The 21,208-nt window shown below is 44.0% G+C and overlaps 1 protein-coding gene across 5 annotated transcripts in view; it reads left to right on the top strand.

Annotated features, from left to right (window-relative positions):
- Window positions 1-21,208, top strand: part of bag6l (BCL2 associated athanogene 6, like) — a 31,952-nt gene that overhangs the window by 9,393 nt on the left and 1,351 nt on the right. For 2 of the 5 annotated variants that reach the window (XM_079521832.1, XM_079521833.1), the window contains exons 10-25: window positions 1,454-1,682; window positions 2,474-2,536; window positions 2,887-3,203; window positions 4,765-4,884; window positions 6,433-6,511; window positions 7,153-7,499; window positions 8,588-8,849; window positions 9,360-9,535; window positions 10,561-10,614; window positions 11,045-11,147; window positions 12,476-12,600; window positions 15,953-16,087; window positions 16,472-16,528; window positions 17,925-18,173; window positions 19,333-19,440; window positions 20,700-20,846. In XM_079521832.1, coding sequence (XP_079377958.1) covers window positions 1,454-1,682; window positions 2,474-2,536; window positions 2,887-3,203; window positions 4,765-4,884; window positions 6,433-6,511; window positions 7,153-7,499; window positions 8,588-8,849; window positions 9,360-9,535; window positions 10,561-10,614; window positions 11,045-11,147; window positions 12,476-12,600; window positions 15,953-16,087; window positions 16,472-16,528; window positions 17,925-18,173; window positions 19,333-19,440; window positions 20,700-20,846 — 2,571 coding nt within the window. Of the gene's footprint in view, window positions 1-1,453; window positions 1,683-2,473; window positions 2,537-2,886; window positions 3,204-4,764; window positions 4,885-6,432; window positions 6,512-7,152; window positions 7,500-8,587; window positions 8,850-9,359; window positions 9,536-10,560; window positions 10,615-11,044; window positions 11,148-12,475; window positions 12,601-15,220; window positions 15,239-15,952; window positions 16,088-16,471; window positions 16,529-17,924; window positions 18,174-19,332; window positions 19,441-20,699; window positions 20,847-21,208 lie in introns of all 5 variants that reach the window. The other 3 variants (XM_079521834.1, XM_079521835.1, XM_079521836.1) reach the window with 3 other exon arrangements.

Here is a 21,208-nt window from a genome sequence, read left to right as displayed (position 1 = left end):
TTGTATATATTGAAAAGTTCAAAGCACATTCAGTTCAGTTCCAGATTATATCCAAGCCCTTGCACAAACGCAAAACCCCGACAGTTACGTTTCTTGTACCCTGCACGGTATCCGTTTTTTGTAACCCAAAACCCCTCAGCTGTTCTGTTGCATCCACGTTAGTTTCTCACTCACGGGCGGAAAAGTGTGTTGATTAAATCCCCGCTGTTCCAAGGGTGTCCTTAACGATCATAACGATCCACGGGGAGTCCTCTCAGCGTGATCCTCTCCACAGTGACCTGTCCTTGTCCTCCAAAAGATAACGCTCCGCGTAAACAAAGAATTACAAACTTCAAGGGTTATAAAACAAAAACTAAACGTAACGCCGCGGGTCCAAGCAAACAGCCGGGCGCTCCTCCAGCCTTCGACGCTGACACAGCACTTCCTCCTGCAGCCACACAGGTAGTGACGTCACGTCATTCATTAAAAGGAACTTACCTGTCCTTGAGTGACTGAACGCAAACAGTCGGCGTGAGTGAGTGGCGACCAAGGGGCCAGTGAGGCTATTCAACGTTGAAGCTCTGGGCCCTAGCGGTAGGAGGAGGGACTACAAGGGGACCCGTGGATTCATGACCGGGAAACCCCGTGCAGCTGGGCTTTAACATTGAGCGCTCGGTTGCACTTCCGAGCAGATACACCCGCACACTGTATCTGCTCGGTACATGAGTATTTCCTTTTAATAATGCAACGTTTCGGTCCCTCTGGACCTTCTTCAGGCATGTATACTATATATTACAATAATAATAATCTGTGGTTGGCACAAAATACGAGGGCACACTTGAATTAGTGTAAAGTTAAAAAATAATAGAGAGGGCACCGTAAATCCCCTCCCATCCACTTGAATGGAGTTGCTCACCCAGCACAATACCCCCTTTTCACCCCTTCTTCCGGGTTGGAAAAGTGTGACGGGCGTGGCCTAATCTGCGATGAAGTTTTGCGTCGTCTCGCATGCGCTTGCCCTAGCCTTGACGACCTTACTGGCGTATGCAAAGGCTCAATTTATGTAGATAGCATTTTATGTAGACGGCAGTCTATAGTGTATACGCATAGTTTCATTATATACGTGTAGATATTCCACTGTTAGGTTCTTAGCTTACATATGATTCATGACAATTTTTTATGTATTTGATATATTTTCCATGTTTTTTGTTCTTGCTTACTGTAAATCTCTCTGGATTAAGAGCGTCTGCTAAATGCATGAATTGTAAATTGCAGTAGTGTCGCCTCCCGTGCGCAAGCTCATGAGTCAAGCCCATTGGACGAAAACATTAATTGGTCGTTCATGTGTCTGGCCCCAGCCGCCCCCGCCGCAATACGCAGCAGTACTTATGATCGGCCAGCATGTTGATTGCGCTTCAGTTCTTCTTCTCGGTTCTGGGGGCTTCAGAGTGATTGATGTGAGTTTTTCCCACAGATAAACCTAGGGACCACAGTCACCATGACGTCCAATGGGAGACAGGCGGCTGAAGGCCAAGCCCAACCCTCTGCGACTACTGGCCAAGCGGATCAACTGGGCCATGGCCAGCCTCCGCCCTCTCAGCCCAACGGGGCCAATCACCAGCCCGGACAGGGAGGTCCACGAGTCATCAGAATCACCCATCAAACCATGGAGCCTGTGGTTATGATGCAAATGAACATTGATGGTTGGTATCCTGACTTAAACCACTGGTTCTCAAACCTTTTCATGTCAAGGACCACCAGCCAAATGGCTTTGGCTACGGATCCCCATCTGAAAATATTTTTTTGCTGGGGACCCCCATATAATATTTGTGTTGTTTAACACATTTTGTGCCCAAGACGTCCACAGACGTCCTGGGAATTACCGCTATGTGGTGCCCAGGACGTCTGTGGACGTCTTTGAAAAAAGAAACAAAAAAAAACACTTTTTTACATTTTGTTTGTGATATATATATAAAATAAATAAAATGGGTCGCTATTTTGAAAATGTTGAAAGGGCACACAAAGCGTTTAATGACCAAATGAATAGAAAAAACACAAAGTACGGCATGGCATCACAAGTCCTGTCCAATTTTGGGCCTGTGGCTCAAGGAACGAATGAAGGGCAGCCAACCCATATCAAATTGTCTCTCTTTCGAGGTGAAGTGTACTAGTCATTTTGAGTTCCCAACTGATTTCCCCATGCTAATTTAACCGCTGATAGTACTAGGTGGTTTTACAGCTTGTAGTGCCACTTAAAAACGTGACACATTCCTGTCTGGTCCTCTATTTTGCAGAAGGAATGATTAACCTGATTCAGATGCTGACTCATAACCCCCCCCCCCCCCCCCCCCCCCCCTAAATAACTTCACTTGGAGAACCATTGTCTGAACATATTCGCAGTCCCAGCTGAGAGTTAATCATTCTGGAGTCCGTTTTGTTTATCCGTCATGATCCAGATAGCTTTCTGACCACCTGCTGGTGTTGTGTTCTACAGGCGAGTCGGCCGGTGGGCCACAGATCCCAGGGCAGCCGAACGCTGGCAGTTCTGGGCCACCTGGTGAGTTCAACTGTTGTGCAGCCTAACACACAGACAGAGGCCAGGGAGGAGAGCTTGTACAGTACAGTACAGTACAGTACAGTACAGTACAGTACAGTACAGTACAGTACAGTACAGTACAGTACAGTACAGTACAGTACAGTACAGTACAGTACAGGTACAGTACAGTACAGTACAGCACCACTCACTTCAGACGGGTCTGATTTTTGATTAAGAAAAGTGTTAATAATAAATAAATATAAATAAGCTGTGGAGCTTCACTTGAGTTGCAAGTACAGTACTTTGAAAATGTCACTTGTCAAGGGTATGACAAGGTGTATTAGATTTAACGCGTCTTGTGTTTTTTTTAGGGGCCACGCCCATCCAGATTCCGGGACTCCCTCCCGAGTTCATGCAGGCCATCGTGCACCAGATCTCCCACCAGGCCGCCGCCATGGCTGCCGCGGCCGCCGCCGGGGGCCACCCGGGCCAGATGCCACCCGGCGGCCCTGCCAACACCACCGCGGACGGCACCGCTCCCTCATCGCACCCTCCCCAGGCCAGGGTGGTCATCACCAGACCCTCCTTCTCCCCGCACATCTCCTCGCCCGTTGGAACCGCCCGAGGACCCACCATCAACATCAGGGCGGCGGTACCTCCCACCGCCGGGCAGCAGCAGCCAGGACAGGTACAGCTGAAAGCGTTGGTGGTTTTCTAATGCCATGCCTTTTTAACACGTATGCCGCCATTGGCCGAGATCTACGTCAATTAAAGCTCATTATTTAATAAAACCCTCAACGCCATTGTCGTAGATTAATGGCAATTGCGCTTTTATAGCACTTACGATCAAGCCATAATGCTACTTATGTTAGCATCGGGTTGCTAGCTGTTGTTCACTGGGTCTTGTCTTAGATCGTCGTCACCATAAACACCCATTCTATCTGTTTCTTTCAATCCCCTGTATCTCCTATTCCTTGTCCCAGATGGCATTTTTGGTCAAAAAACAAGGTTTATTTCAAACCACTGTGCTAGCACAACTGAACTGATGTAGGTGTGAATGAAGTCTCATTCCAGACAGACAAGACAAGGTTAATTAATAATAGCGTCCAAAACATTAATTAAACGGTTCTGTCTTTCTGGAAATGTTTTCCACGACTGTGTGGTTTCCTAGATGTCTCTTTTTCAGCTACAAAAACAGTTAGTTTATTTTAAAAAAAACAAGTCATTGAGGTCGCAGGACTTGCACATTGAGCTGTGGAACACGTTGGGCTGTCGCTACAGTGGCGTAATGAGCCAGCGCATGTCGGGGTGCATTGAAGCAGCGTCTCACATTAAAATGAACCGCATCTAGAACTATTTATTGTGTTAATTAATGGACACAAACAACTAGCGTATAACACTTCTAGAGTCCTGTATGAGTTGGTATACAGTATTTTATAATAACAGGCATTTATGAGTTCATAATTTGTCCTAAACGGATAATTATTTGTTTTTCCTTTTGAACGGTTATTATCCGTTATTATCCGATCTACAAGCTCATAGCACGCCACCGAGTGGCGCGCTACGAGCTTGTAGGTCTGCTATTTTTGAAAAATCTTAAAAATGTGGTGCAAAAATTTGAATATTCTTTCAGAGCTTTTTAACTCAAAACTTTGCTTCTGGGGGAGTCCCTGAAACAACATATTTCCAGATGGGGGTCGGCGGCCAAATACATATCATTCTGGGGCTCCTTGACATGAAAAAGGTTTAGCACCACTGACATAGAAACACATGTTTTTCAGAAAACTGTCATGATTTACATTTTTTAAAATTTCGACGTCAGGTCTAAATGGGTTAAAGTCCCATCCCTAATATTGCCTGCTCAAAGTGAAAGAGTGATGCAATGATGCATGCTCCCTCGCACTAGGGCATTAAGCAACTAGTCGACTAGTTTACTAGTCGACTAGTAAATCCACTAGTCGACCTTGCTGGTACTAGTCGACTAGTTGATAAGAAAGAAAAAAAAAAGTTCATTTTTTTTTTAACCGATTTTGTAGGCCTCAATATCAGGTAGATTATAGTTATAGTCACCAATGTACACAGTTTTTTAATGTACAAATATTTATTTAATAATTTTTTTTTTTTTTAAACATAAAAGTTGGTTTAACAACTAGTCGACTAGTAAACTAGGCAACTAGTCAACTAGTAAAAATGACTAGAAGTGAATGCCCTACCTCGCACCCAGCTCACCCTCCTCACCCCTCCCCCAGGCCAGGGTTGTCATCACCAGACCTTCCTTCTCCCCACATATCCCCCCTGTTGGCATCATAGGACCCACCATCCACCTCAGGGCAGCGATACCCCCCACTGCCGGGCAGCAACCAGGACAGGTACAGCAAGAGTGGTGGTGTTGGTGGTTTTGTAATTCCATGGTGGCTTTTTTTTTTTAAAAAGGTGGTAAAATTCAGTCTCGGAGGTCTTTGGTGCACCGAGTCCTTTAGTGAGGAATCCATCACAAGACTTTCCCTTTCATATTTCACTAATTTACTTTCTTATAAATTCTTATTTGTATAGGATTTGGGGTATGTCATCTCAGAAGGCTGCTTGCTACACTGCCATAATAACATCATTGACTTTCTCCCTGTGGCTACTCAAAGCAAAAGAGTGATGTGTGTTTCTTTGGATGCATATAACTCGTCTGTCCATGAAAGCAAGTTCTGTTAAGAATTAACAATTTCACCAATTCATCCCTTTAAACGTTGTCATAGAATGAATATCCACAAGCTCACTATGTGACATTTTGAAATATCACAACGTGACAGTTGGCAGCCTTTTAACCAGCCTTTTACCCCTTCCTCCCCCCCCCCACCCCCCTTCCTCCCCCCCAGACCCCTCTAGTGGGTCTGTACCTTAGAGTACATATTAATAGAGACGGCACCCGGAGGCGAAATGGACATAGTGGCCAAATTTGGTATTGCAGCGCTGGCCCAAACACAAGGCGCTGGTCCGTTGACTATCATTGCGCACGTTCATGATGACACGTGAACGCTGTTTCATACGTGAACGCGTGCAATGATAGTCAACGGCCAGCGCGTTCACGTGTTTGGGTCCAATCCATCCCAGAATGCGTTCTGTTCCTACCCGGAAGGAGGAGTGAAATCGCCTCATGCGCTTTAGAGCAACTTATAGGAGAATTCCATACTAAAAGGCTTTCTTACCTTTCTTTGTAGTTGTTAAGTCCCCACCAAAGAGGTCCAGGTGTTATTTTGAGCAAAAGCTCCTTATTGGCTATTTACCCTACCATAAGCCCTAAATGAATTGCATTGAATTGAATGGGGCTATTTTTTTGTATATATCCTCTCTTCATAATGTAAATAATATCCCAAGCGGCACACTTTATTACTTATTTCGATGGAAATAAGCGAATTAGCACAACACCCCAATGCCCCATTCAATTCCCATTCCATTCAATGCAATTCATTGAGGGCTTATGGTAGGGGAAATAGCCAATAAGGAGTTTTTGCACAAAAAACACCTGGACCTCTTTGGTGGGGACGTAACGACTACAAAGAAAGGTAAGAAAGCCTTCTAGCATGGAATTCTCCTTTAATGCAAGTGGATGTTAGGAGAAATCCGGTGCCGTCTCTATTCATATATACTCTTAAGGTCTGTACTAGTATTCCTGGTTTGTATCATTCTCACCCTTTTTTTCACCCCTAAACCAGTTTTGCATGCCTGCTTAAAATGCCCGTAACCACTTCCAACCTGGCGTACTTATTTTGGGGTCATTTTCCAAAATGTTTTAAAAAATGTGAGAATAGCTACATCTGTTCATAACATGTCATGTTATTGGCTTGTATGTAGATTATAGGCTATTGGTTTATACAAGTAAGTAAAGCTATGCCCTTCATGGAGTCTTATTTCTGGTCTTCCCTCAGGGCACACCTCTGGCCCCCTCCCCTCTCACCCAGATGATCAGCGGTCTGGTCGGACAGCTGCTGATGCCCGGGCAGCCAGGTGACTCCTCTTTACAATTGAACATGGATCAAGTGACACTTTCGTTTCAAGGACATGCAATTTATTGACCCCAATTCGATATATATATATCTATTATATATTCTATATATACTATATATATATTCTTAAAGCTCTGGGACCCTGTCCTTCAACACTGGGAACCCTAATGGTGGGGGGGGGGGGGGGGGGGGTCCCCTAACCCCACATTGAGAACATGAGAATGACTTCATCCCGTTTTCTCGTTTTTTAACCCATTCTGGGCGGGAACCCCTTTTTGGTGCTTTTAAGCATTATGTTATACTTTAGCTATTGAAAAATAGCAGATCTACAAGCTCATAGCGCTATGAGCTTGTAGGTCTGCTATTTTTGAAAAAACGTGAAAATGTGGCGCAAAAATTTGAATCTATATTCTTTCAAAGCGAACATTTTTAACTCAAATATTTGCTTCTGGGGGGCGTCCCTGGAACTACATATTTTGAGATGGGGGTCGGCGGCCAATTTCATAACATTTCTGGGGTCCTTGACATGAAATAGTTTGAGAACCACTGACATAGAAACATAGTTTTTTTTACAGAAAACTCACGATTTAGAAGACATTTTGTAGAATCGTCCTCGGGTCTAAATGGCTTGAACTTCTACAGGTGATCCAACATCCACTTCCACTCCAACTTCTGCATCCCATTCCCAATCCTTCTCCTTCTCCACGTCTTCAACCGAGTCCTCTTCCTCCTCCTCCGCCAACCCACCGCCAACCCCCGTCTCCTCGACCAACACCTCCGGACAGACCTCCACCCACACCACCAGCACCGCCTCTGTGGGACAGCCAGCGGAGGGGGTCGCCGAAGGGAACTTGGCCCAGCTCCTGGGCTCCCTACTGGGGGGAGTGACGGGGTCGGGGGTGGGTGGCAGCACTGGAGCGGCACCTTCCATCACCGTGACCATGCCTGGGGTTCCTGGCTTCTTCCACAGCATGCACGACTTCATGCAGGTGAGCACTTAACTCATCCTGGCCCGGGAACCCCTTTTTGGTGTTTTAAAGCATTATGTTATACTTTTAGCAATTGAAAAATAGCAGATCTACAAGCTCATAGCGCGGCACCTAGTGCCGCCCTACGAGCTTGTAGGTCTGCTATTTTTGAAAAATCGTGAAAATGGTGGCGCAAATCTTTGAATATATATTATTACAGAGTGATACATTTTAACTCAAATCTTTGCTTCTGGGGAGGTCCCTGGAACAACATATTTTCAGATGGGGGGGGCGGAGGCATATTACATATAATTTTTGGGGTCCTTGAGATGAAGTATTGAGCACCACTGAAACGGAAACGTAAGGTTTTTCAGAAAACGGCCAGGATTTAGAAGACATTTTTTAAATTTCGACGTCAGGCCTAAATGGGTTGTGCACTGGCCTAAATCTGTGCAAATACACAGAATTCCTTCTAGAAATGACCTTTTTACAACATCATGGAACTTTATGCAAACTTTGCAAAGCAAATCCGTTTGTATGGCACATTTTATAGATGTATTGTGCATGACTGAATAAAAACAAAATCAATATGGAAACAAAATCAACGTCAAAGTCCAAATTTTAGTAGTGTCACGGGACTCCTTTTGCCTCATCTGGTGGTTGTGCTTTAATTAAGCAATAACACACAAGGGGGTGTTCTTTATCGTCTATTGCACGCCTGCGATGCTGTTCCGAAACCCGTTCAAATCATGCAATAGAAAATAACGGTGATGCGGCGCGCACACCAAGAACTGCTTTAGTTTTTTATTTTTGCATAGTAAATTAAAGACAAACGTTTCGGCTATCCAGCCTTCATCAGTGTGAATGATGTCCTAGTGTACACGTCCTAGCAACCCGTCGGTTCCACAGAAGTGAACCTTTCAAGCCTGTTCTCTCAACTCGCTGTTTTCTGCGAGACATTACTCTCACTCAAACTGAACAACCAATACGTCAATTTGAAGCTATTCATATGACATGACAAAACGAAAAAAAAAAAAAAATCCAATGGCAGTCTCTCAGTCAAATCTGGTCACATTTTGTTTGATTATGTTTACGATCGTGATCAACAGCCTTCACCGGCCGCCGGCGGCGCGCAGGTCCCGCCCCAGAGCACTACTGGCCCCTCTCCTCCTGCCCCCTCCCAGGGCACCGCCGGAGGAGGGGGAGACACCCTGAGTCCAGAGCTGTTCACGGGCATCGTTCAGGGCGTGCTGTCCACCATGATGGGCTCCCTGGGGGCTCAGCAGGGCAACAGCGAGAGCATCGCCCAGTTCATCCAGAGGCTGTCCCAGACCAGCAACCTGTTCACTCCAGGGTCTGGAGACGCTGTTGGTGAGCAAGTGTTTTTTTTGGCATTCAAATTTGTATTTTTAGTCAGTCTCTCTTCAATAGTTTTCATTTAGTTTCAGTTACATTTTTTGTCACCCGGAATGTTTGTGTTAGTCTAGTTTTAGTCGACTAAATCTATGGTTGATTTAGTCGACTAAAATGTATTTTGGTGGCCGTCGTAATGGCTGATTTTACACTTAGTAATAGCCGATCTACAAGCTGCGACGCGCTGTGAGCTTGTAGATCTGTTTTTTTAAATATCGAAAATGTGGCGCAAATCTTTGAAATATATATTCTTTCAGAGCGAACGTTTTTAACGTTTTTTTAATCATATTTTCAGATGGGGGTCGGCGGCCAATTACATATATTTTTGGGAGTCCTTGACATGAAAATGTTTGAGAACAACTTACATAGAAACACAGGGTTTTTCAGAAAACTGTGAGGATTAGAAGTCATTTGTAGAATCGTCCTCAGATCAAGGATCATGTGTGTCTCTCTCTCTCTGTCTGTCAGGGTTCTTTGGGGATCTGCTGTCTCTGGTGTGTCAGAGCTTCTCCATGGTGGACATGGTTCTCCTGCTCCACGGTAACGCTCAGCCGCTGAGCCGCATCCAGCCCCAGCTCACGGAGTTCTTCACGGAGAATTACCTTCACGGAGAATTACGGGAGCCCACCGACGCCAACATCGCTGTGAGTTGGCGCTCTACTGCCACCTGCTGGTGATGCACGTCAAGCCAATTTAACATCTAAAAAAACTCTACAAGCTCACAAAGCGTCGCAATGCAATGTGTTGTGAGCATGTATTGTAGATGAGCTTTCATTATTATTATTATTATTTATTTTTTTGCGGCTTTCACCTTTATTTAATTATTTTTATAGAGGGACAGACAGTAGGCTGACAGGAAATGGGGGGGAGAGAGATGGGGGGAGTGACATGCAGTAAAGGCCGTCGGGATCGGGAGTCGAACCCGCGGCACACTGCCAGACTCGGACTAGTACCGGCCAAGGTGCCTGGACCGCTGAGCCACGGCCCTGCAGGCCGATGAGCTTTTTTTGGGGCTGAATGTTTGCCTATTATGACATGTTGGGGGGCGTGCGTATATACCACATAGGCTCTGATGCCTGACAGTGAGTCAATGGTTCAATTCCTCGGGCTTTTACCATTTGCTGCATGTCACTTCCCTGCAGGCACGTGCAGAGAGTGTTAGAGAGGCAGGGGCTGAAATCCCATAAGAGGGGCACTTTTGGCCCCAAAATAGCAGATCTACAAGCTCTCAACGCGTCGCGTTGTGTAATGACAAGGATTTCTAAACAAATTCGTTCAACGCAAAATGCTGCGTTCAAGTTCAGGAGACTTTGGAAAAAAAAAATTATCCTGAATGCTGCCTTCCGGCATGGCATGGAAAGGAGAGGAGGGCATTTTGCATTTCTTTCACCATATAGTAAACGCTGCATTCGTGGTCTGGAAAGGGCAGTTGTTTTACAGACGGGTAAAAAGGGCAGGGGCTGAAGCCCCCTTTTGATGTCTATGTGTGCACGTCCCTGCTTCCCTGCTCTCTCTCTTCTGTTTCCTGTCTTTTTTCCACTTTCATGTCATTAAAGGCTCAGAAAAAGGCTAAAAGATAACTTTATTTTATTATTTTTGTAAATAATAAATAATTGGTTCTTTGACTGTTACTCATTGGTCATAATTAAACGAGCCGTTTTCTTCACAGACGGCATCCGAGGACCTCATCAACGGTCTGGAGGAATACATCGCTGAGAGCTTCGTAAGAGCTACCTCATTCATTCATTCATTTATTTATTTATTTACACACCCACACTACCAAGAAATATGTCAATTATGAACTATGAATTAATAATGTAGTAATAATAATAATTAATAATTAACCCATTCTGGGCGGGAACCCCTTTTGGTGTTTTGCATTACCGTATGTTCTACTTTAGCTGTTGAAAAAATTGCAGATCTACAAGCTCATAGCGCGGCACCGAGGGCAGCGCTACGAGCTTGTAGATCTGCTATTTTTTAACTAAAATCTTTGCCCTGCAACAACATATTTTCAGATGGGGGTCGGTGGCCTATTGCATATATTTTTTTCCTTGACATGAAATATTGAGCACCACTGATTTAGAAACATGGGTATTTCAGAAAACTGTCATGATTTAGAAGGCATTTATTAAAATTTCGTTGTTTTTTAGGCCACAGTTATGGTGCGAGAAGGAGTGGACATCATTCAGACCAACATGTCCTTCCTCAGACAGCAGTTCACTCGAATGGCTACACACATCCTGCGCTGTAATGGTAAATATTCACCTTTATTCACTTCTACGGCCTCCTGTGAAGGGCTTTTTAAAAACCGAGATAATTTAACAGCATATTTTAGAGCACTGCGACTTGATCACAGGGAACCACATATTGTGGCACCCTTTCGTTGAACCTGAACCTGAGGCCGATGCCCACACGGAGGCGATTTTAATTACGTTCAGAATTCATGGGGATCGGGCTTATAGGTCCATATATTGTTCCAGGTCATGTGAATTATGCTGCTGATCAGTGAGTGTATATATAACCCATTTTGGGGCGGGAACCCCTTTTGGTAACGTTATAATTTAGCTATTGAAAAATAGCAGATCTACAAGCTCATAGCGCGCCACCGAGTGGCGCGCTACGAGCTTGTAGGTCTGCTATTTTTTTTAAATTGTGAAAATATGCCTCAAACCTTTGAATATTACAGAGTGAAATTTTTTAACTCAAATCTTTGCTTCTGGGGAGGTTCCCTGGAACAACATATTTTCAGATGGGGGGGGCGGAGGCATATTACATATCATTTTTGGGGTCCTTGACATGAAATATTGAGAACCACCGATATAGAAAGGATTTTGAAGATTTTTTTTCTAATTTTGATGTCAGGTCTAAATGGGATAATATTATGTTGATTATTATTGGGGGCACCTGCATGCTCCCGGAACGTGCATTGATGTACTGTACTGGCTGGAGTTTGCAATAGCTTGGTCGGCTTAGCAGAGGCTTAGTTTTGCCACATTTAATGTACCGGACGTTTATACACGCACATACTAAATGTGAAGGCTGCTAATCAAAACACTGCGTCATACGCAGTGTTTTTCACTTGGACATAGAGCGCCGAAGTCCTGACGTCACTCGCTCATCCCCTGGTTCTGCCTGGTTCAGTAATTTGTCTATGGAGAATAACATGGGGTCGTCTTAAAATCGTTTCATATAAGCGTTGTGGTCCAAAAATAAACAAGCTGTCTCTGCGTTATTGTCAGGGAGGTGTCTCTGTATCGTTTGCGACAGTCAAAATGTGCCTCAAATCTTTGAATATATATTATTACAGAGTGAACATTTTAACTAAAAACTTTGCTTCTGGGGAGGTCCCTGGAACAACATATTTTCAGATGGGGGGGCGGAGGCATATTACATATACTTTTTGGGGTCATTGACATGAAATATTGAGCACCACAGATACAGACACACAAAGTTTTTCAGAAAACTGTCAGGATTTTGAAGACATTTTTAAAATGTTGACGTCGGGCCTAAATGGGTTAATACAGCAGTTGGATACTCTGGAAATGCCATTCTCTCTGTGTGTTTGGTCCTTTGCCTCTTAGATCACACCTTTGGCCCCCGTCTCCTCCTGCTGTGCACCCAGGGCCTGTTTGAGTGTCTGGCCCTCAACCTCTACTGCCTGGGAGGAGAGCAGAGAGCCCTGACCGCTGTCATCAACCATCGCATTGTTAGTATGAATCCTGTACATCTGCAGTGCCGTACGATGTCGTTGCTGCCGGGTGCAAACCTAGAAAACTTTACTTTTCAGGAAATGGAAATCGAGCCGATCTAAATCGATCCGATCTAGTTGTTATTCAGTCACAAGCTCTTGTATTACTTAAAAACCACAGACCTCTCCCCCGCTCATGCAAGTACATTGGCAATATATAAAGTCACAACACCAACTTTGATGAGGCAGTATTGCTTTTTTAATTTTTTGTCTCCACCAGGCCGAAGGCATGGGGAGAGAGTATGTTTTGCACTCCGTCCGTGTGTGTGTCCGTCCGTCCGTGTGTGTGTCCGTCCTTCCTTCCGTCCGTCTGTGTACAGCTAATCTCCGGCACCGTTAACCCGGTCGATGCCAAACTTTGCACACACACTCCCTGGATGCCAACGATGAACCTCTGCCCCACATTTTCCAGAACGGCCTGTTATAGCGCCACCATGAGGCAGCTTTTCACATTTTGACCTAAAACTGCACCGATCTGCGTGAAACGTTGCATGCACACTCCCTAGAGGCCAAGGACAAACCTTTGACCTGCATTTTCCGCAACTGCCTTTTATAGCGCCACCAGGAGGCCGACTTTTGTAAAACACATTTTTTGATATTACTCCTCCAGATTCTGTCCAAAAATCTCACAAATCGTTACACAGTATCTCTATGGTCATGTGCTCAAGTCGGATCTGTCTGATATTTCATATTCCATCCTAATTGGCTATAATTGGCTTTCACAGTTTGCAAGATTGCCCCGTTTTGAACAATAGCCTCAAATCATGAACGCAGCATGCAATTTACGTGAAATCTTTCACACATTTTCTTACTAGGCTGAGGAATATATCCCACCCTTTTCACATTGGCCTGTTATAGCGCCACCAACAGGTTGATTTTTGCAAAACACATTTTTGGAACAAAATGCCTCAAATCATCCAATTGCCATCAAAGGCGTATGAAGAAATGGCAATCGGTACACATGATCTCTGTAGTCATGTGATCAAGACGAGTCTGTTGGATTTCTCAGATTGTACACTGATTGGCTAAGATTGCCTTCCAAAGTTTTCAGGAGTGGCCCGTTTTGTACAAAATGCTGCACATGTCCTGCTCATCCAGAATTCTATCCTCAGAGATGCTATGAGTGATCTGGCTCTGCATTTCCTCAACAAAATGAAGAAAATTGTTGCAAAAACAAATAAAAAAAAACATCCTCCTAAACATTGTGCCACAACATCACACACACTCCTATCCTCCTGGTGGAGACCTGTGCCCGGAAGGGCACTTTTTCTAGTTATATCTTTTATTTCACTTTAATTGCTCAGGGTTATTTAATCCATTACATTAATGCGCCCATTCGATTTATAAACACGGACCCCTTTTCCGGACCGACCGGCGGAAGTTGTTGCTGTGTGTGTAGCAGCTAACAATAGCCACACCACTCTAGAGTCGATCGACAACAACGGGAGACAAGAATAAATCTATCGAGACTAGTGACTGGACCGCGGAGCGCAGTCTAACACAGGATCTTTTTTCAGAAAAAGACGGGATGATTTAGATCGCGAGTTATGAACGTTTTAAGATTTTCGTTTTCATCAGCTAAACAGAGGAGGGAGTTTTTCGATGACGTCTCACTCTTGCGCGTCACCGAGGATTGCCCAGGAGGCGCGCCTGGGCTATAGAGCCATGCGATCCGTTCTCGTATCAATAATCTTCGTCTTTTGGACAATACTTCGTCCTGGGCGTCGGGCGTTACTAATAGAAAGGACAAAGTACTTCGTCCTGGGCGATGGGAGTGTTAATTAATTTCCTGAAAAATTAACATGTTGGAGTTAGGTGGTTTATTCAACGACAGCAGAGATATAACATTGTAGCCCCAGACACAGCAAGATAGAGGGATTTTCCTTCAAACTGGCATGATGTTCACCTAACCTGGAAGTACGTGGAAGTGTTGCCACACTCTTTATAAACCACATAATTGGTCCTATATTTTGTCCTACGGCCACTAGCTTTAAGACTAATTTATACTTTATGGCTTGACTAATTTGAACAATGTTGCTTGAGTTGCACTTTGTATAAAATCTTCCTTGTTGTTGTTATTATGTTAACAGAGAAGGATGTCGGCAGAGGTCAACCCCAGCCTTGTGAACTGTATTATTGTTATGTTTACAGAGAAGGATGTCGGCAGAGGTCAACCCCAGCCTTGTGAACTGTATTATTGTTCTGTTTACAGAGAAGGATGTCCGCAGAGGTCAACCCCAGCCTTGTGAACTGTATTATTGTTCTGTTTACAGAGAAGGATGTCGGCAGAGGTCAACCCCAGCCTTGTGAACTGTATTATTGTTATGTTTACAGAGAAGGATGTCTGCAGAGGTCAACCCCAGCCTTGTGAACTGTATTATTGTTATGTTTACAGAGAAGGATGTCGGCAGAGGTCAACCCCAGCCTTGTGAACTGTATTATTGTTATGTTTACAGAGAAGGATGTCGGCAGAGGTCAACCCCAGCCTTGTGAACTGTATTATTGTTATGTTTACAGAGAAGGATGTCTGCAGAGGTCAACCCCAGCCTTGTGAACTGTATTATTGTTATGTTTACAGAGAAGGATGTCTGCAGAGGTCAACCCCAGCCTTGTGAACTGTATTATTGTTATGTTAACAGAGAAGGATGTCTGCAGAGGTCAACCCCAGCCTTGTGAACTGTATTATTGTTATGTTTACAGAGAAGGATGTCGGCAGAGGTCAACCCCAGCCTTGTGAACTGTATTATTGTTCTGTTTACAGAGAAGGATGTCCGCAGAGGTCAACCCCAGCCTTGTGAACTGTATTATTGTTCTGTTTACAGAGAAGGATGTCGGCAGAGGTCAACCCCAGCCTTGTGAACTGTATTATTGTTATGTTTACAGAGAAGGATGTCTGCAGAGGTCAACCCCAGCCTTGTGAACTGTATTATTGTTATGTTTACAGAGAAGGATGTCGGCAGAGGTCAACCCCAGCCTTGTGAACTGTATTATTGTTATGTTTACAGAGAAGGATGTCGGCAGAGGTCAACCCCAGCCTTGTGAACTGTATTATTGTTATGTTTACAGAGAAGGATGTCTGCAGAGGTCAACCCCAGCCTTGTGAACTGTATTATTGTTATGTTTACAGAGAAGGATGTCTGCAGAGGTCAACCCCAGCCTTGTGAACTGTATTATTGTTATGTTAACAGAGAAGGATGTCTGCAGAGGTCAACCCCAGCCTTGTGAACTGTATTATTGTTATGTTTACAGAGAAGGATGTCTGCAGAGGTCAACCCCAGCCTTGTGAACTGTATTATTGTTCTGTTTACAGAGAAGGATGTCGGCAGAGGTCAACCCCAGCCTTGTGAACTGGCTGACCAGCATGATGTCCATGAGGCTCCATGTCATACTGGAGCACAATCCTGTAACCGAAGACCAGATCCAGCACTACGTCATCCTTGCACAGGTTAATAACGCACATTAAACTTTATACCTCCATCGGTTTTGAGTGGTGCAAACCACTCCAACAACCAGCTTTGTCTGTATGTTTGTGTACCTGTGTACGTGTCCAGGTGAGCATGGTTACCATGGTCACTGACATTACGTCAGACCACAGCTGATCAGGCTATATAAGACCTTGCACCACTCAGTTCACACGGGTGTGATTTTTTTTTATCGTCTTGTACTTTGTTCCCATCTCTTGTTTTGTTACCCGTTGCGTCAGCCCGTCTTCTAGGCCTCTAATCAGGGCCCAGGTGGAGGTCTAGTAAGGCCAGGGTTGGGCACAGCTGGTCTACACAGCTGTTTGTTATTGTTGTAGTAATTGGATCCGTTTGTGTTTTTGTGTCAGAGTGACTCCGCTGAGGCTCGGACTGACCAACAGCAGTCGGAGAGTCAGAATGTGGAGGTGAGTCGAGTCTCTACATCATAGCTCACCTGGCCTCTGCTCTACTACACGCCATTTGCTTACCTGCAGTGTTGGTTTTTGGCAGCAAATTTCTATTTTAGTTTTAGTCATAGTCTCTTGAATAGTTTTAATATAGTTCCAGTCACATTTTAGTCACCTGGGATGTTTTAGTGTTAGTCTAGTTTTAGTCGACTAAATCGACGGTTGATTTAGTCGAACAAAATGTATTTTGTCAGGCCTTGATGTCGTCGTAATGACATAGCCGATCTATTTTCAGCATGCAACCAATTGTAAAATGACATACTGGATCTCTTGTCCACTAGTCCCTTCCTAACATTTTAGTCTAGTTTTTTTTTGTTGACGAAATTGTCAGTATCTTTAGTCTTAGTTTTAGTCGTCATAGCTTAGTTTTCATTTAGTTTCCATTTAGTTTTCGTCAGTGAAAAAAGTCGACGAGCATTTTTCATCTTGGTTTTAGTCGACGAAAACAACACTGCTTACCTGTCCCTAAAAGTTTAGGTCCTATTCTTAGTATGGACTTTATCATAATAACTGACGTCGTGATAAGCACGCCTTTGCCGCATGATTGGACTGTAGGACAACAGTCAATTATTCTATGAATTCCTAGATAGAAAGAAGGCAAAGTTCATACATTTCAAAAGAAAACATACGTTTTACAGCTTCTGTATCTCACTTCCCATGCTGTGTCATTACATAGCTAGCTGTTGATTTCATAACTACCACTGAAATGACGTTCGGCCTATTTGTGTTGCAGTTTTGTAGGTCATAACAAATGTACACTTTTGAAACGAAAGGTAAATTTGCTACAGTATATTGCATTTATTTTTTAATTGTTGCCATGCTTACATGTAGACCAGGGGTGCCCACAGGCCCCACACTTTTTAGACTTGAGAGCTACGTTCAAAATGACCAGCTCAACCAGATCTATATCCACCAAAAATATATATTATCCCATTGCTGTAGTAGTTACGTATTAGACAAATGCACTTTTTTTTCCTTTTTTTTGTACTACTGAAGTTTGTGCTAAACACTTTTGACAACTATTGCATTGTGGGTTTGAGCTGTCCTTTTTTTATGTCAAAAATACTTTTCTAATTTATTTAAATTGTATATTTTAGGGGCATGTCATGTGGTCTACCTACCTGCACAGCCTGTGTGATCTACTGGTAGATCACGATCTGCCTTTTGGGGCACCCCTGATTGTAGACATTAGAAAGAAATTAAGTCGTCAATCTGAAAGCACACCAAATCATAAACGCAACGTAAACCTACTCCGACAACTTTATATGTAATGATTCATTGCCGTCGCTCTCCGTCTCTCTGGACACCCCCCTCCCTCCCTCCCTTCCTCCCTCACTCCACATGCATCTAAAAGATGGAGGAGAGTTTGTCCCCTGCTCCAGCCACCACAGCGGAGGAGGTCATCATGGCCTCGTCTGGGGACGGCGGCGAGGTTGTCGGAACGTCGCCCGGAGAGTCCACGCCCTCCTCCCGCAGAGCATCGTCCGGGGAGACGCGAGGCCCCGTGCCGTCAGGGGAGACACGAGGCCCCGTGCCGTCAACAGTAAGGGAGCTGACAGAGTCAGGAGCTGAAGTGGAACCTTGGGCGGCCGCTGTGCCACCTGTAAGATTTAGTGGTCTTTGTTGTTTTAAATGAAGCCATTCTGGGACGGGAACCCCTTTTTGGTGTTTTAAAGCATTATGTTATACTTTAGCTGTTGAAAAATAGCAGATCTACAAGCTCATAGCGCGGAACCGAGTGCCGCGCTACGAGCTTGTAGGTCTGCTATTTTTGAGAAATCGTGAAAATGTAGTGCGAATCTTTGAAAATATTCTTTCAGAGCGAACGTTTTTAACTCGAGTCTTTGCTTCTGGGGGCATCCCTGGAACTACATATTTTCAGATGGGGGCCAATTTCATATAATCTTGGGGGTCCTTGATATGAAAATGTTTGAGAACGACTGACTTAGAAACATGGGTTTTTCAGAAAACTGTCAGGATTTAGAAGACATTTGTAGAATCGTCCTCGGGTCTAAATGGGTTAAATTAAGCAAACGCCTAATTTATATTCCGCACAACGGTGTTGCTTTCCATCTAGAACTTCAAGCTAAAGATGCGTCTCATGCCCCCCCATTCCCTTTAGGTAACTCAAATATTTCCAGTTTCCACCTGTATGTCTGGGAATACGTAACCTTTTATTGTGCAACACAGAAACCAGTTAAACACACAGTTAAACACAAAGTTAAACACAGTTAAACACACAGTTAAACACAAAGTTAAACACAAAGTTAAACACAAAGTTAAACACAAAGTTAAACACGCAGTTAAACACAGTTATACACATTGCTGTTAAACACTGTTTAACAGCAATGTTGGGCAGAAACCTTGTATGTCCGTATATCATTTTATGTTTTTTTTTCTCCATAATATGAATGTCCTATTTTATATTTGTCGTATGACGGTGTCAGGCAAAAGTAGTGAAATCGGCTATATTTACTTTTGAAACATTTTTGGAAATGTTTGAATATTTTTTGCTCAAAATATGGAAGCCAGTTTGAAAGTGGGTAAATTTGTCTGTGGGTTTTTATACATGTATAACCAATACAAAGTATTCATAAGACCTTGTTGGGACTAATTGGCTACATTGGATCCATTGACACACATGTTCTTTTCCCCCTCCATTTCCTTCAACTGTTATGGACATTCCGTTCTGCCCGACGACGGCGACAATACAATATAACCATGACTCATTTGGTTGCTGTTTGTCTGTCTGTCTCCGTCAGGAATGGGTTCCCATAATCAGACATGACATGCTGTCTCAGAGGAAGATCAAGGCGCAGCCACCTCTGTCCGATGCCTACCTGCACGGCATGCCAGCCAAGAGGAGGAAGGTAAGGTCGTTGGTGCATAAAGGGCCCTAAAGCTCAGTTTTAGCACTAAAGAGGTTCTCTTTAAAAACCCATTCTGTACGGGAACCCCCTTTTTGGTTTTAAAACCGTGAAACTGTGGCGCAAATCTTTGACTATATATATATATATTCTTTCAGAGCGAACGTTTTTAACTCGCTTCTTCTAACTTGCTTCTGGGGGGGGGTCCGTGGAACAACATATTTTCAGATGGGGGTCCGCAGCCAAATACATATAATTTATGGGGGCCCTTGACATGAAAAAGGTTGAGAACCACTGACATAGATTTTCAGAAAACTGTCAGGGTTTAGAAGACATTTGTAGAATCTTCCTCAGGTCTAAATGGGTTTTAATGCATTCAGAGAATTCTACTACCACAGAATATACTAAGCGTGGGGTGGCTCAGCCAGTTAGTGCACTAGCCGTACAGTTGTATGCTTGTAAATCACAAGATACCAAGTTCGTTTCCAACTCAATGTTGTCTCCACCAGGCCGAAGGCATGGGGAGAGTATGTTTTGCACTCGTCCGTCCGTGTCTGTGTGTCCTTCCTTCCTCTGTGTACAGCCAATTGCTGGCACTGTTGGAGCGGTCAAGGTCAAACTGTGCACACCCCCCAACGACGAACCCGAGGCCACCATTATTATTATTTTACTTGTACACATTTTTATTCATACATCGGTATACATCATCTCTATAGTCATGTAATCAACACATCCAATTGGCTAAGATTGCCTTTCCAAAGTTTCCGGGATTGGTCCATTTTGACCAAAATGCCTCAAATCATGAACACAGCGTGCAATTTCCGTGGAAAGTACAGTATTTATTTATGGTGCCAACACGAAGCCGATTTATGTGAAACACGTTTAATATATATATATATATATGCAGGCAAAAGAGAACTTCCCCAGGGAAAGGAAGGGACCGCACACTCCAGAGACTCAGGACAAGATTAGTTATGCTTAATTTCTTTATTGCACGACACCTGACGAAGCCAAACGGCGAAACTTGCAAGTCCCTGGAACAACATATTTTCAAATTGGGGTTGGCGGCCAATTACATATAATTTTTGGGGGTCCTTGACATGAAATATTGAGCACCACTGATATCTAGAAACATAGGTATTTCAGAAAACTGTCAGGATTTAGAAGACATTTTTGAAATTTCGACATCAGGCCTAAATGGGTTAATATAAAGACATAATTATTATTGACGGAGCGTATGATTGTGTTTTCCTCTCCGCTAGACCGCCCAGGGGGAGGGGCCACACCTGTCTCTGTCGGACGCTGTGAGCAGGGCTGCTCGCACTGCGGGCGTCAGGCCGGTCACCGCCGCAGACAGCCTACAGGTGGAGCTAGAGACTTCGGACATGCAGGAAGCCTACACAGAACAAGTAAGAAACCACCTGGCTCCAGCATGCTTGAAGGGCAAGGGGGGAGATTCCGTTTTTTTGCCCGGATAGCGGAGAACTCACCAGTTTTACCAAGTCGCCGCGGCGAAAATTCTTCATCAATGTCTTCATCGTTATGCTAACATGCTGTCTTCATCAGTGTAGTACAGTATGTCAAACCCACAGATGTTATAGTTCATTTCCAAAGTGATCAAATTATTTTGTGCAATTAAATGGTCAGCTAGATGATGATAAAAAGGTGAGTATGTGTCGTGAATACCAATGATAAGTAGGGCCTACTGTACCATTTCAGGAATTGTTTACTAATGAATTACATTGTTTCGGTACAATGGTGCTTAAACTTT

This window comes from Electrona antarctica, assembly GCF_951216825.1.
Source record: "Electrona antarctica genome assembly, chromosome: 15".
Taxonomy (NCBI): domain Eukaryota; kingdom Metazoa; phylum Chordata; class Actinopteri; order Myctophiformes; family Myctophidae; genus Electrona; species Electrona antarctica.
The sequence above is the reverse complement of the archived record's forward strand: the minus strand, read 5'-3'. Positions and strand labels throughout refer to the sequence as shown.